Source organism: Chionomys nivalis, chromosome 20 (genome assembly GCF_950005125.1).
Source record: "Chionomys nivalis chromosome 20, mChiNiv1.1, whole genome shotgun sequence".
Lineage (NCBI taxonomy): Eukaryota > Metazoa > Chordata > Mammalia > Rodentia > Cricetidae > Chionomys > Chionomys nivalis.
This window is the reverse complement of record NC_080105.1, coordinates 45746197-45760581: the sequence shown is the minus strand read 5'-3', so window position 1 is coordinate 45760581 and position 14385 is coordinate 45746197. Positions and strand designations below refer to the sequence as shown.

Here is a 14385-nt window from a genome sequence, read left to right as displayed (position 1 = left end):
AGTACCATGAGGAGCTGGCAGAACTACTGAAGGCCTTGTGTGCAGAGCTACTGAAGGCGGAGCAAGCATTGGGATGCCTCTGAATTTCTTCACGGCTCCAGAAAGACTTCAGGTGGCCTCCACCCAGGGCTTTGGCAGAACAGCATTCCAGAGGCATTTGGAAGTGAATCCAGGCAGCGAGCACAAGCACACACGCACGTACACACACGTACACACACACACACACACACACACACACACTCTGTCTCTCATGATCTGCCTTCCTTCCTGGGACCACCGAGGAGCTCCCAAAAACTTAAATAGGAAGAAAAGTCCTAGTCTTGTGGGGATCCACAGGTGTGAGCCTGTTCTACCTTGACTGGAGGTCAGCGAGTTTATTTTTGCTTTCAAAGCTGTTGTCAACAGGTGTGGCTACAAACAGGAGATCCTGACCTAGGGTGTGGTCAATTAGTATTTGGGGTGTGGAGATGGATCCACTCCTTGGACTTTATAAAGGTCAGAAAACTCAAGTCTATCCCTTACATCATGTTAATGAGGTCTGTTGCCTCCCCTCTCCCCTTTTGGAATGAAGCATATGAGCATGTGGGAAATACAGAAAGGGTTCAGGATTCAGTGCTCACTGAGCGTCACTCCCGATGCTTCTGTGTTTCTTTTATTTCTCTCACGTCTGTTCCTTTTGCTTAATAATACTAATCCTCTCGCTCCTATTTTAGAAAGTATGAGTTATATTGAGGCTGGTCTTCAACAATGTCCCAAACCGTATTTGGCTGTGGTCATGAAGGTGGTTACTAGGATATAGGTCACCAATTCTCAAGTTCAAAGTTTCAGGTTTCTGGTCAGTGCCCAACTTTGCTAAACATCGCCACCTGCTGTCCCAAAAACTGATAACCAGAAAATCTCTCACAGATGCTGAGACCCAAAAAAGCAGACACAAGCCAGTGGGCCCTGGTAACCCCTCTCCAAGAAAACTCACCAGGGAGCTCTCTGTTCATTCTGCCAGCTGGACCACAGTGACTGTCCCATCATTTACTACTGAGGAAACAGCCCACAGATGGTCATCCTGCCACTGAGTCCTCTTGGGACTAACCCTAAAAGGTCTGGAAGACTTATTGCCCAGAAACTCCCCCTTCCACCCATGCCCTTTCTCTTTGAAATGCGGCCCTCTGCAGCCTCAACCTTTGTGTGCAGAGTTTATGGTCCTTTGAGCTACTGAGTGCTGGGACTGCAGGTATGTGTCCCTACACCTGCTTTGTTGTCATTTGTTTTGTTTGTTTTGTTTTTCTGGTTGCTAGGAATGGTGCCTAATACAAGCCTTGTGCCAAATACATCCCAATACCAGGCCCAGGTACTTTTATCAAGGTTATGGTAAACTCTGAGCTGGCTTTGTAGCCTGATTATCTAAGTTTGATGTCCAGGCCTCATGCAGTGGAAGGAGAGAAGCGACTCTGGTAAGTGGTCCGCTGACTTTCAGGCAGGCACCATGGCATGAGTGTGTGCATGTGTGCGTGCACACACACACTACCAATAAATAAATAAATAAATAAATAAATAAATAAATAAATAAATAGCGTATATATTTTGAAACAGTGTCTCACTATGTAGCCAAAGTTGTGGTAAACCGCAAGGCTGTGCATGCTAGCACACGGCTGCATTCCTAGTCCTCTGGAGGTGTGAGCAGTAGGATCTTGAGTTTGAGATCGGCCTGGATACACAGTGAATTCCGACACAGCCTAAATCACACGGTAAGATGCTGTCTCGAAGCAAAAGGTGTTTTGGTGAAAATACACATGCAATTTACTTTGTTTTTGAGAGAGGGTCTCCCTATGTAGTTCAGGCTTGCTTGGAACTCCTTATGTAGATCAGGTTAGCCTCACAGTAAAGGTACTCCTTGCTGCCTCTCCAGTGCTAGGATTAAAGGCAAATAATAACATACCCAGCCACATTTGGATCTTAGGTGTGCGGTTCGGTAGGGACATACAATCAGAGTCCATTTTGATTGTGTGATATTTTGTTTGTGTTCTGACAAGATCAGAGGGCGGAGCTAGCCACTAGTTAACCACTGAAGCCGGGAAGTGGTGGCACAGGCCTTTAATCCCAGCACTGTGGAGATGGGACATCAGCCCTTTCCAACTGAGGACCGAGAAAGGAAGGAAGCAACTGGCGGCTGCTCCTGGTTCTCCGATCTTCTAGGTCTTTACCCCATATCAGACTCTTGTTTTTGTTGTTGTTTTTAACACCTGTCCTCCCATGTTTATTGTCTCTGTACTTAGAACAACCAGGAAAATGAATCAACACTTTATCCAGCAACTGACCAGCGCATAAAGAAAGCAGATTATTACACAGTGCAGTCTCGTGCAGCCTTAAGGATGGGATGAATTTACCTCGTTTGAGGCAGTATGCATGGACCTGGCGGGCACTAATTTATGTAACAAGTTAGGCAAGCACAGCTAAACTACCACGGTGGCAATAGAATCGAGAAAAACACAGAAGCAAGATCACAAGATCTTCCATCACCTGTCCCCAAAGATGAAACAAGTTGGTACCAGGAGGAAAGGTTGTTTGGTTCAGGTGACTTTTCAGACCCCCTGGCCGGAGGGAGAGACGGCTTCCTGCAGAACAAGGTGAAGGAGGTGGTTCTGCTCAGCAGTCAGCAGCGGCCACATCTCCACCTGCAGCTTCTTGATGCCTTCTATGTCCTTTTCGTGGGCAGCCATGACCAGGGACTGCAATAGCAGAAACAGTTCCTCGGGAAGGTGGCCGCTGCTATCCTGGCCGTGGCTGTCGAAAGCCTCCCAGGAGTACTTCTCCAGAGTCTGGGCATGCTCGGGCAGCAGCTTGGCGGGCGGTGGTTGCAGGAGCAGCAGCAGCAGCACGCGGGACACCTCGCACCTGACAAGGATGTCTGCGAAGGCACCCAGTGTGCGGGGAGAGGGCGCAGCAGAGCCTGGGGCTTGGTCCGGGAGCAGCGGGAGGGGCAGGGTCGGGGCCGAGCCAGGTCTCGGCTGGGGTCCCGACGGGGGCGGTTGGGGCCCAGGAGGCTCGGGGTGCTGCACCGGGTGGCCGCCATGCTCCCGTGCCAGACGTTGCATGCGTGTAAAGAGCGCCAGGGCGCCGGTGTAGTCGCGCGCCAGCAGCTGGCAGGAGGCGGCGTCGCCGAGCGCCTGCAGCGCGGCCAGCGGCATCAGGGGCAGGTGCAGCTGGGCAGCGCGCTGAAAGTGACCGGCGGCGGCGGCCGGCTGGCCCAGGGCGCGAAGGGCGGCAGCCAGCTCGAGGCACAGGGCGGCGGCGGCGGCCGGCTGGCCCAGCTCGAGGTGAAGGCGCACGGCGGCGCCCAGGGCGCTGGCGGCCGCCTGCAGAGGCTCGCCACAGGCGTCCGGACAGCCGAGGCGCTGGCGGGCTTCGCACTCCTGCCGAAGGAAGAGTCGGGCGGCCTCGGTGAGGGCCAGCGTCTCCCCGGGCCCGTGGAAGAGCGCCTGGTGGCAGCGCGCCACGGCCAGCTGGCACCAAGCGGCGTAGGGCAGGCACTCCTGGGCGCGCAGCTCACGGGCCAGCTGCGCGAACTGCTCCCCGGCCTCGGCCACGTTCGGCTTCCGCAGGAATCGCTTCTTGAGCTTGTGGGACACCTGCCGATAGCGGGCCAAGAAGTCCCCGGCCTCGGAGCCGGGCCACGCGCCGCCACCCAAGGAGGACGCGGAGCCCGCCGCCATGTTAGCTGGCTGGCCGCGCCTCCTGACTTCCGGTTAGGGTGCGCAGACGAACGCAGCCGCAGCTACATCCAGGCAAGCGCTGTGTCCTCACTGGGGTCAAGCATCATCTCCCAGACTCTCGGTTTTTTATTAAGATTACTTAGATTAACGCTTCGCTTTTTGTCACAGTCCTAGAAGTATTTCAGGGCACACTTCTCTTGCCACCTGTCGCTTACGCCCTGCCAGGTCTACACTGCCAGCAGGGCTTCCCTAATGAGGGTTTACTGAAACCGGGAAGCTGCAGTTTCTCCACTGCCTGAGGGTGGGTGTTCAAACTGTGGTTGAAGGCTCGCTGTTTTCACCTCTTTTCAGGCAGAGGCTATCCCCGAAGGCAGAAGGGGGCGTAGAGGCTTGCTTTCCCGCTGCTGGGACTCTGGGGTGACGGCCTGGGGAGGTACTGAACGTGGCTGCTGTTCTGCTAGGGTCACTCAGATACTGAGGAGATGGCAGATGGGGCTCACGGGGTCCACGAGCTCCTGCCGTTGCACATGTATTTTATGTGCAAGTGAGAACATGTGGTTTTTCTAGGTACATGGGTGTAGTGATATTTCAACTGTATTTTAATAAATAAGACTGCCTGAAGATCTGAGAGTAAAACAGTCCCACTGGGTTAGCCTTACAGACCTGATTATGGTAACACATACCTTTAATCCCAGTAGCCACAATGACATGCCCCATTAATCTCAGTAGCCATAATGACACCTTTAATCCCAGTAGCCACACTAGTTGCCATAGAAACTGGGCAGTGCACGTCTTTAATGACAGAGGTGCATGGCTTTAATCCCAGCCCTAGAGAGGACTATAAAATGGGAGGAAACAGTTCTTTTTTCTTTCTTTCTTTCTTTCTTTTTTTTTTTTCAGATGAAGTTTCTCTGTGTGGCTTTGGAACCTGTCCTGGAACTCACTATGTGGACCAGACTGGCCTAGAACTCACAGAGATCCGCCTGCCTCTGCCTCCCGAGTGCTGGGATTAAAGACCTGCGCCACCACCGCCCAACTGAGGAAACAGTTCTCAGTCACACAGTCTCTTGAGATTCCAGGAAGCAGGATCGCCATTTTCAGACTGAAGTCGAGGTAAGAGCCAGTGAGTGGTTGTTTTGCCTTTTGGATCTTCAGGCTGAACCCTAATTTCTGACCCTGAGTTTAGGGTCATAGACCGTACCTTAGGCCAGAAAGACTAAGGGTCACCGGATACACATCTGGGGCTTTCATTTGTCTCGTACTCCTATCTGGAAGAATCCAGGGCTGTGGGTACCACTGCTCTGTGTGGCTGTGGACTGAATGAGGAAATCGAAGAGGGACGAAGGACATCACAAAAGTGAAACTGAAGAGAAGAGCGAGGAGATGGAAGTGGTGTGGCAGAAGGATTACAATCCACAGACACACCGGCAGGAGTGTGGTGCACACCCAAAGTCCTAGCTCCTGGCAGGCTGAGGGAGGGAGGTTGTGAGCTCAAGGCTAGCCTGGCTTGGTAGCAAGAACCTATTTCACAAAATAAAAACAAATAGATTTGCAGACATTCGTTGGAAGTGGGATAAACAAGGCCACTCACCTGTCATTCCTAACTCATCCTGGCCCTGGGGGTTCCTTACAGTCCTTCCTGGAGACTTTAGTGATGCTGGAACTTTCTAGAAGACTCCTGCTAGCTCATCAAGTACTGGCCATGAGTCAGACTGCGTGTGAGTGATCTAATGAGCTCGCCAGCCCTCACCAGGCGTACAGAAGAGTATTGGCCTTATTTCACATAGGAAAAAAACTCATAGAGACTACAGGTAACTTCTCTAGTGTCCGACAGACCAAGACGGAACATGGATTTTAACCCAGGACTATCTCACTCCTAAGCATGCTTTCCAAATCACCAGACTTTCCTTTTTAACAAAAGTTGTAAGAAAATGAAGAAAAGCTCATTTTCTTTCATCATACAACCCTCCATCTAGGAATTGCATTTTCATTGGAGGAACACAAGACAGCAGCTGGGCTGCTGATGCCTCAAACCATTGTTCTCCAAACTACAAAGACACAAACACACACAGACACACAAGCACATACAGAGACACACATAGACACACATACACCTATACAAGAACACATACACATGCAGACACACACAGACACACATGTACACATATATAAGAACACATACACATACAGACATAGGCAAGACACACACACATATAGACACACACATACATAGACACACACACATACAAACACACACACACACCACTCATGCAGGGTTTCCTATCCCTGAATGGCCTTGGACCTTGAACTTTTGATTCTCCCATTCCTCCTACCAGCTGCTGAGACTTCAGGCATGCAGCTACCACATCTTCTTTTTTTTTCGAGACAGGGTTTCTCTGTAGCTTTTGGAGCCTGTCCTGGAACTAGCTCTTGTGGACTAGGCTGGCCTCAAACTCTGGGATTAAAGGCATGCACCACCACCGCCCGGCTGCAGCTACCACATCCTTATGCCATTCTGGTGCATGCTAAGCAAGCATTCTACCAACAGAGCTGCATCTCCTACCTTCCAAGCTCCTCCTAGGAGTAGAATTGTATTGAGTGAAGAGCACAAACCTGTCTGGCCGCATTGCCTGTATCAGTCAGGGTTCTCAAGAGGAAAAGAATTGGTTGAATATGTTACAAAGGGGATTTATGAGAATGGTTAACATGGTATGGGTTAGGGAGCCCAGTAATGGCTGCCTGCACACTGGAGAAGTCAAGAGCCCTGGAAGCTGCAGACTGGATCCCTCAGCAGTTCCAATCTAGTACTGGAAGCCTGGAGAATTCCTTTTCTTCAGTCCACCTCGGAAGGCCAAAGAAGCTGGATTTCTTTGTTAGTGAAGGATGGTAGCAGCAGTAGCAGCAACAAGGTAGATGCAGTCACCGGTAAGGAGAACAGTCAGCAGGCAAAGTAACACTGCCCCCTTCCCCCCAGATTTCATTATATCTGGGCTGCCATCAGAAAGTGCTGCCCATGCTGGAGATTGGGGTGGGGGATGGGGGGGGAGTGGGGGCAGGATCTTCTCTATCCAGTTAATCCTTTCAGAAAGTATCTTCACAGAATAGAGCCAGTCAAACTGACAGCCAAGGTCAACTAAAGGACTACTACCTGAGGCCTTTAGGAGGCTTGAGAATTTATAAACAGGCTAGACAGAGAGGAAAAAGCTGCACTGTTAGCCAACCAGGGACTCTGGAGAGAGGGAGAGAGTGGCCTTGTGGGGGTTACTAAGTATGCTGTGTGGAGCAAACTCATTTCTCTGTGGCCTGGGTCAGATTTGGAGGACTCAGGGATGGGTTGGCCTTGTCTGGAAGAGAGGACCAGACAGATCTCAGACTGCTGGTAGAGGGCATCTACTTGTCTCGAATGAGTACCTGGGGGCGGCAGGGTAAACAGGTGCTGTTAGGCAGAGGTAACGTGAGGGCTAGAGTTATGTTTTAAGTTTTGGGGGTGGGGGAATGTGAGGGCTAAAGTAAAGTTTAAATGACTGTACTTAGAGATCTATAAAACAAAAGTGTCTTTAACCTGTAAGCCCCACTTGCCCAAGGATGGGTAACTTCCTAGAACGCTGGGGGCTGTTGTTCACATAAGATAACAACCCACGCATTTTAGCTCCTGCAAACAAGTTTGGTTGCCTCAACTACACAGGATGTGCTGGGTCCCCTACCTGGAAGGTGACATTTCTGTAGCCGCTAGGTGTGACTGCCCCTGAAGTTCAAGTGATAGGCAATTCATTTCTTAGTTCTAAAGTTTCCTCGGGCAGGCGATGGGTTTCTCAGTTCTAGGAAATGCTGTGGAGTCCTGTCCACTCCCACTCTACTGTTTAAATTCTGTTCAGCCCGATGGGATGCAGCTCTTCACCAATTCGGCGCCCCCAAATCAGTAGGGATCTTTTAATCCCACCGGGCAAGAATAAGGCCACTACCACAATTTTTGAGTCAACTTTGAAGCAAGCTGTGTTAAATTACTGGCCAGGATGATAGACACTGGCCAGGTCCATACCCAGGATTCCCAGAAAATGGCCACGAATTACATTAGTCTGGTGCCTATAAAGACAAATCCCACAAGGCCCGTACTTCCCACCTTCATCCAATGGTGGGGCACCACACATCCTGACGTGCAATGGGAAAACCAACCTCATTATCTGCCCTCATTGTAAGTCCCTTGTAAGATACACCAGATGAATTTATACAACTGCACTCAGTTGAAAGAGTGTACACATGTGCACACGTGTGTGTGTCCCACAAACACACCTCTTAAAACATACCGACTTCTATTCACTTGGTTACTCGTCACACGGCTACAAACTGAACCATGTCCTACGAGGGTAACTGTTCTTGCACCCTCGCCCCCAATCTCCTGGGACTGGAATCCAGGGCTCCATGTATGCTTAGCATGTGTGGCGTTGAAGCCCCTCCCTGCCCAGGCCAGCACATGCTTCATAAATAAACGAAAAGGTAAAGCATAGTAATGAATAATTAATTTAGTACTTTATTTTCAAAGGCTACCTAAATTTCCATTTCAATTGGGACGTCTTTGAGAAGACAGCCCCCTCAGCCCTCGGTGAGCACCACAGCCTCGTGAATGCTCTGCGTGATGTAGTCTATGTTCCTGGCGTTGATGCAGGTGAAGTTGATACGGCTGCTCCTGGGGATGTAGATGTGCTTCTTCTTGGTCAAGAACTCCACCTGTGGGTCTGTGACAGGCACAGGACTCAGACTTCCTCTCAAGCCCAGGCAGAAGTATAGGATAAAAAGTGTCATTTGTGGGGGTCCCATAAAGTTCTCTGCAGCAGCCCTGCTTGTCCAGGAGTGGGAGGAAAGCCCAGAGCAAGGTTGGAGACTAATCATCCAGTCAGGGCTGCTCCGTGTTAAGACAGGTCTGAGGTCAGGAAGGGGAGGGTCTTACAGTTCTGGAACTTACAGTTGAGCCCTAGATAACCGTGGGTCCCACTCTGTTTGGTGATGTGATTCCAGGACCCAGGGGTCCCCAGGAGTCGGAGCTTCTCCTTCACCTTCTCCTTGACCAACATGATGTTCTCCACGACACCTTTCAGACTGTATTTCCTACCAAGGAAAGAAGCAAGAAATGGGACCGAGAGGTCTCCTTGTTGCCCAACATGTGTTCCCCTCTTCCTACATGCAGGCAGCACAAGGCTGGAACCTGAGCTCTGCGGCACCTGTGGTCGAAGGAGGTCCGATTCTGTTGTTGTCTGGGTCTTAAACATCTCCCAAAGGCTTGTGTGTGTTAAAGGCCGTGTCACTATTGGTTGTGGGAGGATGTTAGCTCATTGGGGGTGGATCTCTCTTTCTTTACATCTGTTTGCCTTCTGGAGATCATAAAGTGAACGTTTGTTACCCCAAACTGTACCATCGTGCATTGCCTCACCATAGGATCAAGGGGTGCTGTCAACTGAACTTTCTAAACCGAAAGTGAACACAAAACCTTGCTTTTCCCGGGGAGAAACCCAGGCCCCAGATTAATTTAAGCAAGCAAAGTAGACTCCCAGATTTGCTATCTTAGTTTTAGTGTGTGTGTGTGTGTGTAGGTCTAGGTTCTTTTCATCATATGAGTTTTGGGAATCATCAGGTCTTGAGGTCATCAGTCTTGGCAGGAAGTATCTTTACCTGCTGAACAATGTAGCAGGCTCAGATTCTCTCCTCTCTCTCTGTCTCTCTGTCTCTCTGTCTCTCTCTCTCTCTCTCTCTGTCTCTCTGTCTCTCTCTGTTTCTCTGTCTGTCTCTCTGTCTCTCTCTGTCTCTCTCTCTTTCTCCTGCGCTTGTGTACAAAACAACGGGTTTCATCTCAATGCAATCTTGAAGTGTTTAGATAACTAACTCAGTGGCTTATCTCCAAAACAGGTGCCATTGTCCACTCCTACAAGGCAGCGCCACCCTTGGCATGGCACACAGAGGGCCTCAGTGAAATTTGATGAATGTGTGCGTGAATGAGTGGGATAAAGAGGTCACAAAGTAGGAAAAGGACCCAAGTGAATCCCGTGAACCGTCAGGGCCCTAGCACGCTCCCTTGTCCAGACCCTCCCACCCCGTACCATTCTCCAAACAGAGCAGGGTTGCAGAGGATGGACGTGATTATCCGGGCGCCCGTGGCGGGAGGGTTTCCCCATAGGGCCCCGACGTAGTTCATCAGCTGGGAGAGGACACACAGCAGATCCTGGTTGCTGAGGGCCGCCACGGCTAGAATTCCAACTCCTTCATCTGCAGCGTGGACAAGACAGCCTCACCCTCGTGGTCGGAACCTCACCTACCCCTCTCTCTCCGACCTTGTAAGGGGAAGGGCTAAGCTATGGCGTCACCGGCTCAGCCCAGGCGGGCTAGCGCTTGGCCCCGGAAGTCCCGAGCCTCTTTTTTTGCAGAAAGAGTATCCATAAGCAAGGGTGTGCAAGGAGAGAGCTCGAGAGATTTGCTCAGTACCTCCTCCTCATCTTCCAGCCAAGGAGGCAGAGGCCTGAGAGGGTGAAATTTTAACTAGATAGAACAAGTGCGGGTGTCTTGGGTAATCTGGGTTCAGTGACAGAGCCCAACTTCTAGCTCACGGGTGCTCTTTTCTGCCCGCACTGTGATTTTTCTGGAGTACTAGGCTCCTTCCTGGGGATAAGTGATATCAAAAACATCTATCCTTTGGAGGAGGGGTAAGGGAGGGCAGTGGGGAAAATAAGAGTGAGTACAGTGTCTGGTGTGTGTGTGTGTGTGTGTTTGAGGGAGAGAGAGAGAGAGGCAGAGAGAGACATAAATACAGAGACAGAGACACACACAGAGAGAACATTATTAAAAACTCATTTTGTAAGCTCATACACACATACACACAAAAAAACACTTGTGCAATAGATATGGCAACAATTTTTTTCCCCATTTCTTTTCTCCTTGTCCTTCTGCTCCTGTCATACCATAAATGCCAAAATTCTTAGACAGAGACTGGCTGCAGAAGAACTCAAACCCCAGAGACACAAAGTACTGTAAGAGCCTGGTGTCTTCTTCCAGGTCGCCAGTGGACAGACCCTGGCAGGGAATGTCGAAGAATGGGAAGAGGCGCTTGCTCTGAAAGAGAAAAGAGAAGCATGAGGCTGCTGCTGGGGGGAAAAGCAGAGGTGAGAGGAGGGACCATGTGGCCGGGAGCTGGGCTGACCTTAATGATGGACATCAGCTTTGTCCACTGATTTTGTGTGAGTCTGCAGTCAATGATGTTCCCAATCACAAGGATACTGTCAGCTGGGATATGCTGTAGGAAGACACTATCTTGTCAAGGCACCACCTCTAACGGTACAGAGGTGACACCTGGCGGTTAGGGGGGAAATACTCTGTTAGGTTTGTTCTCACCAGAAAACCTGGCCAATCCAAGCTCAGCAAGGGCCTCCGGCGAGGGCCCACAAACCAGGTTGATAGAGGGAGAAGATTCCGAGTGGGGACCCCTTTACCTCCATCACGTCGAAGAATAAGATGGGGTCTGAGCACAGGTCCTTGGGGTTCCAGATGGTGTATTCATAGACTGTAAAACCCATGTCCTGGAAGATGAGTCCGTACTGTTCTGTGGGAACACAGACCCCTACCAGCTGGCATCCGTGGAAATGGAGACACAGAGGCAGAGATACCAGAGAGCAGGGTGAGGGTTACTGACTGACGGGCGTAGCTTGGCACGGCCACCATTTTTCTCCTGCCGAAAAGTGAGGGCAAGAGTGGAGATTACACACAAGACGGGTATTGGCAGCACTCACCCTTTTGGCACGAGACGATACAGACGTTTTTCAAATTCTTACGCCACGTCCTGAGAAACTGGGCCCCAAGCTGGAAGGCCCCACTGTCACCAACAGTGTGCACACCCCCTACCTGTGAGCAAGCGATACACGAAAGGCACGTTTTACAGGAGCAGCGGCAACCCCAGCGCATCTCAGACTCAGACTTTAATTCTTTTTGGTGCTGGGGTTGATCTGAGGGTCTTATACACACTGAGCATTCCAGTCTTCTTCCTTTTTCTTTTATATTAAAAGAATCTATTTACAGGTTTTAAATTAGCAGCATGAGTGGGTGCAACTGAGTGTCTGAATGAGGATTTAGGTTTGGACCCCAGCTCTGCTTCCCCATGTAAAAGCTATGGATGTTCGGAGTCTCGGGAAAACTGCCTTTGTCAAGGGGGAGGCCCCTGTGATGCTGTGCAGCCCTGGGTCTGCCTCCTCTCGGGGTCTCACCCTTTTCTCGGCAATGGCTTGGCTGTGCTTTCCAAAGAGGAGTTCCAAGGCGGCTTGGATGAATGATTTCATGCCCAGCAGGGGCAGGTACTCATAGTTCAGAGAGGGGTCCTGGGTGATCTTCAGGCGAGTCTTGTGTACCACAAGGGAAACCCAGGGATGGCCTTCATCGGTCATGCAGACTGTGGAGAAACTTCAAAGGGAGTTCTGGATGCCCGACCTCGGGGTCTCCGGGGCTGGGCTTGGCAGAAGCTCATAAACCACAAGTCTGGCTTGCGCTATGAAGAGTACCCACGAAAGGTTAAGCTTAACCCCCCACCGCCTTCATTCCCCCTGCCCTCGCTGCCTTTCTGGCTTCTTTATTTTTATAAAACAGTGTGCTGTTAGTGATTGTGTTTAAAAACAAAACACCACCACCACCACCCACCACCAAGAACCTCAGCAAAGTCAGGCCTGATGGTCCATACTTGTCACCCCAGCATTGAGGAGGGGAGGCAGGAGGATCATTTTGAGGCCAGCCTTGTCTATAGTGTGTTTCAGGCCAGCCTGAGCTATATAGCAAGATACCCATCTCAAAAACAAAAACCACAAACAAAACAGAACGCAACAAAGGAGCTGAAACCTATGCATTTTAAAGGTTACATACAAAATTAATCAGACATTAAAGAAGTTAAACAAAATATATGCCCTGGCTTTCGTGATGGTGAGGCCTGATTTCATATTAAGAAGGGCTCACTGTGTCAGCCTTTCTCCTTTTCTGTGTCTCTTTGTCTCTTTCTCTGTGTCTGTCTGTTTGTCCATCTGTCTGCTTTCCTTATCCTCTCCCTCTCTGTAGTATCAGGCCTCACAGGCTGCCTTGAACTTGCTTTGCAACTGAAAATGACCTTGAACGTCTGATCTTACACCCCTCAGGTGCTGGGATTACAGGTGCGTGCCACACCTGGTTTATTTGCTAGGGATTGATGGAAGGGCTTCAGGCGTGCTAGGCAAGCACCCCCTCCCCCAAGGCTTAATTTTTGGACTCAAGAAGGAGAGCCCTGGGAGGGGAGATAGCTCAGTGGTTAAGAGCACATATTAGCCCTTAAAGGGAACTCAAGTTCAGTTCTCAGTGCTTATATCAGGTAGCTCATCACCCCCTGTAAAGCCATCTCTGGGGGTTCAATGCCTCTGGCCACCTTGTACACTTACGTTCATGTACACGTGCACATGTGTGCACGCACACACACACATTCTCTCATACACCCACATATAGTTAAAAAATTAAAACAAACAAACAAATAAATGAAAACCAACAAAAGAATTAGAGGAAAGCAAAGTGTGGTGGTGCCTCCAGGACTTGGGAGATGAAGGCAGGAAGAGAATCTGTTCAAGGTCTTTTTTACCTACATTGTGAGTTCAAGGCCAGCCTGGTTTTTTTTTTTGGGGGGGGGCAGTGGGGCCCCAAACAAACAAACAAAAGATGGAGGGAGGTTACAGTGGCAGCTAAAGAAAAGGTGGGAGGAGACAGAAGATGGCTCCTCCCAAATTCCCAGAAGTTCCCAGCAAAGGGCCCAGGGCATGGGGTGACTTGGAACACTCACTGCTCTTCTATGCTCCGGGCAGTTCCCTTAAAAAACTAAAACCCTTCCCAGCTGCAGAGGCATGGGGCTATTCTTCATTCCTCCACCGGGGGCACTGCCCGCTGAGAGGCAGTCAAAATATGAAGAAAATCTTAAGACCTGAAATGACTGGCCCCTACCTCTGTAGGCCAGGAACATCTTGCTAGAATAATTGTCTTGCTTGTAGAACTTTAGTAAGCTGCCTTCCAGCTTCTGGGCTGGGGGTATGTCACTAAACACAGAAAGACTAGTCATAGCTGAGTGTTTACAAAAGCAACTACTGCAGACATCTTCCTCCCAGAACCTTGGCAGCTCTGATGCAGACACTGCTCTGACAATGGCTTGTCAGAGCAACAGAACCTTAGGACTCTCAGTCTCCGTGGTGGCAAGTTCAGGGGTCACAAGAACATTCCATGGCACTGGAGGAGAGTCCTCTGGGAGAGTAGGCAACGGGAAGAAGTGATAAAGGACATGGGATTCCTGGGCACTTTTCCCCATCTAACTTAACTGCCTTCTGTAGCCCCACGTCATCCAACTAAAAATATCAAGTCAGTCTCTACAAAGCAGGACAAGCCTGGCAAGCCATCAAGCTATGTGGGGCTCCCCCAACAGAGGCAAACATCCCGTGGCACACAACAGTGCCAACCAAGGGATGTATTTGCGACTTCCATTCTGCAAGGAGTTGGGTAAGCACTCAAATCACACTATGATGTGAGCGTAGAAAATCCAATTTTCTTTTCGGTGCTGGGCATTGAACTTAGGGCTTGAAGCACATTCTTCAGAGACCTGGAGATTTAAAAGCAGTAAAAAGGGTGTTCTGGTTTCTGTAAGTGTTGCAGC

General features: G+C 50.2%; 2 protein-coding genes and 1 long non-coding RNA gene across 3 annotated transcripts; 1 reads left to right on the top strand and 2 right to left on the bottom strand.

Moving 5' to 3' along the window:
* Positions 1 to 254: 254 nt before the first annotated feature.
* On the bottom strand, positions 255 to 3751 carry LOC130863035 (40-kDa huntingtin-associated protein). Its single transcript, XM_057752916.1, has one exon. The coding sequence runs from the start codon at positions 3705 to 3707 to the stop codon at positions 2577 to 2579; it is 1131 nt and encodes a 376-aa protein (XP_057608899.1). The 5' UTR covers positions 3708 to 3751; the 3' UTR covers positions 255 to 2576.
* An 864-nt stretch (positions 3752 to 4615) lies between these two features.
* LOC130863037 (uncharacterized) lies at positions 4616 to 9073 on the top strand. Its single transcript, XR_009055692.1, has 3 exons — positions 4616 to 4820; positions 8248 to 8370; positions 8721 to 9073. It is a non-coding gene; the product is annotated as an uncharacterized LOC130863037 (long non-coding RNA).
* On the bottom strand, positions 8253 to 13800 carry Got1l1 (glutamic-oxaloacetic transaminase 1 like 1). Its single transcript, XM_057752917.1, has 9 exons — positions 13686 to 13800; positions 11948 to 12129; positions 11477 to 11588; positions 11180 to 11289; positions 10891 to 10983; positions 10652 to 10802; positions 9797 to 9962; positions 8668 to 8810; positions 8253 to 8440 (listed from the first exon to the last, which is right to left on the bottom strand). The coding sequence occupies exons 1-9, from the start codon at positions 13798 to 13800 to the stop codon at positions 8298 to 8300; spliced, it is 1215 nt and encodes a 404-aa protein (XP_057608900.1). The 3' UTR covers positions 8253 to 8297.
* Between the last annotated feature and the right edge of the window lie 585 nt (positions 13801 to 14385).

What these genes read in the sequence shown, in the direction of transcription:
- LOC130863035 (XM_057752916.1), bottom strand. Translation starts at nt 3,707, where the DNA reads ATGGCGGCGGGCTCCGCGTCCTCCTTGGGTGGCGGCGCGTGGCCCGGC.
- Got1l1 (XM_057752917.1), bottom strand. Translation starts at nt 13,800, where the DNA reads ATGACTAGTCTTTCTGTGTTTAGTGACATACCCCCAGCCCAGAAGCTG. An exon ending in AAGCCATTGCCGAGAAAAGG is followed by an intron (nt 11,589 to 11,947) that starts GTGAGACCCCGA and finishes GCTTGCTCACAG; the next exon opens with GTAGGGGGTGTGCACACTGT. An exon ending in AGCTGATGTCCATCATTAAG is followed by an intron (nt 10,803 to 10,890) that starts GTCAGCCCAGCT and finishes TTTCTCTTTCAG; the next exon opens with AGCAAGCGCCTCTTCCCATT.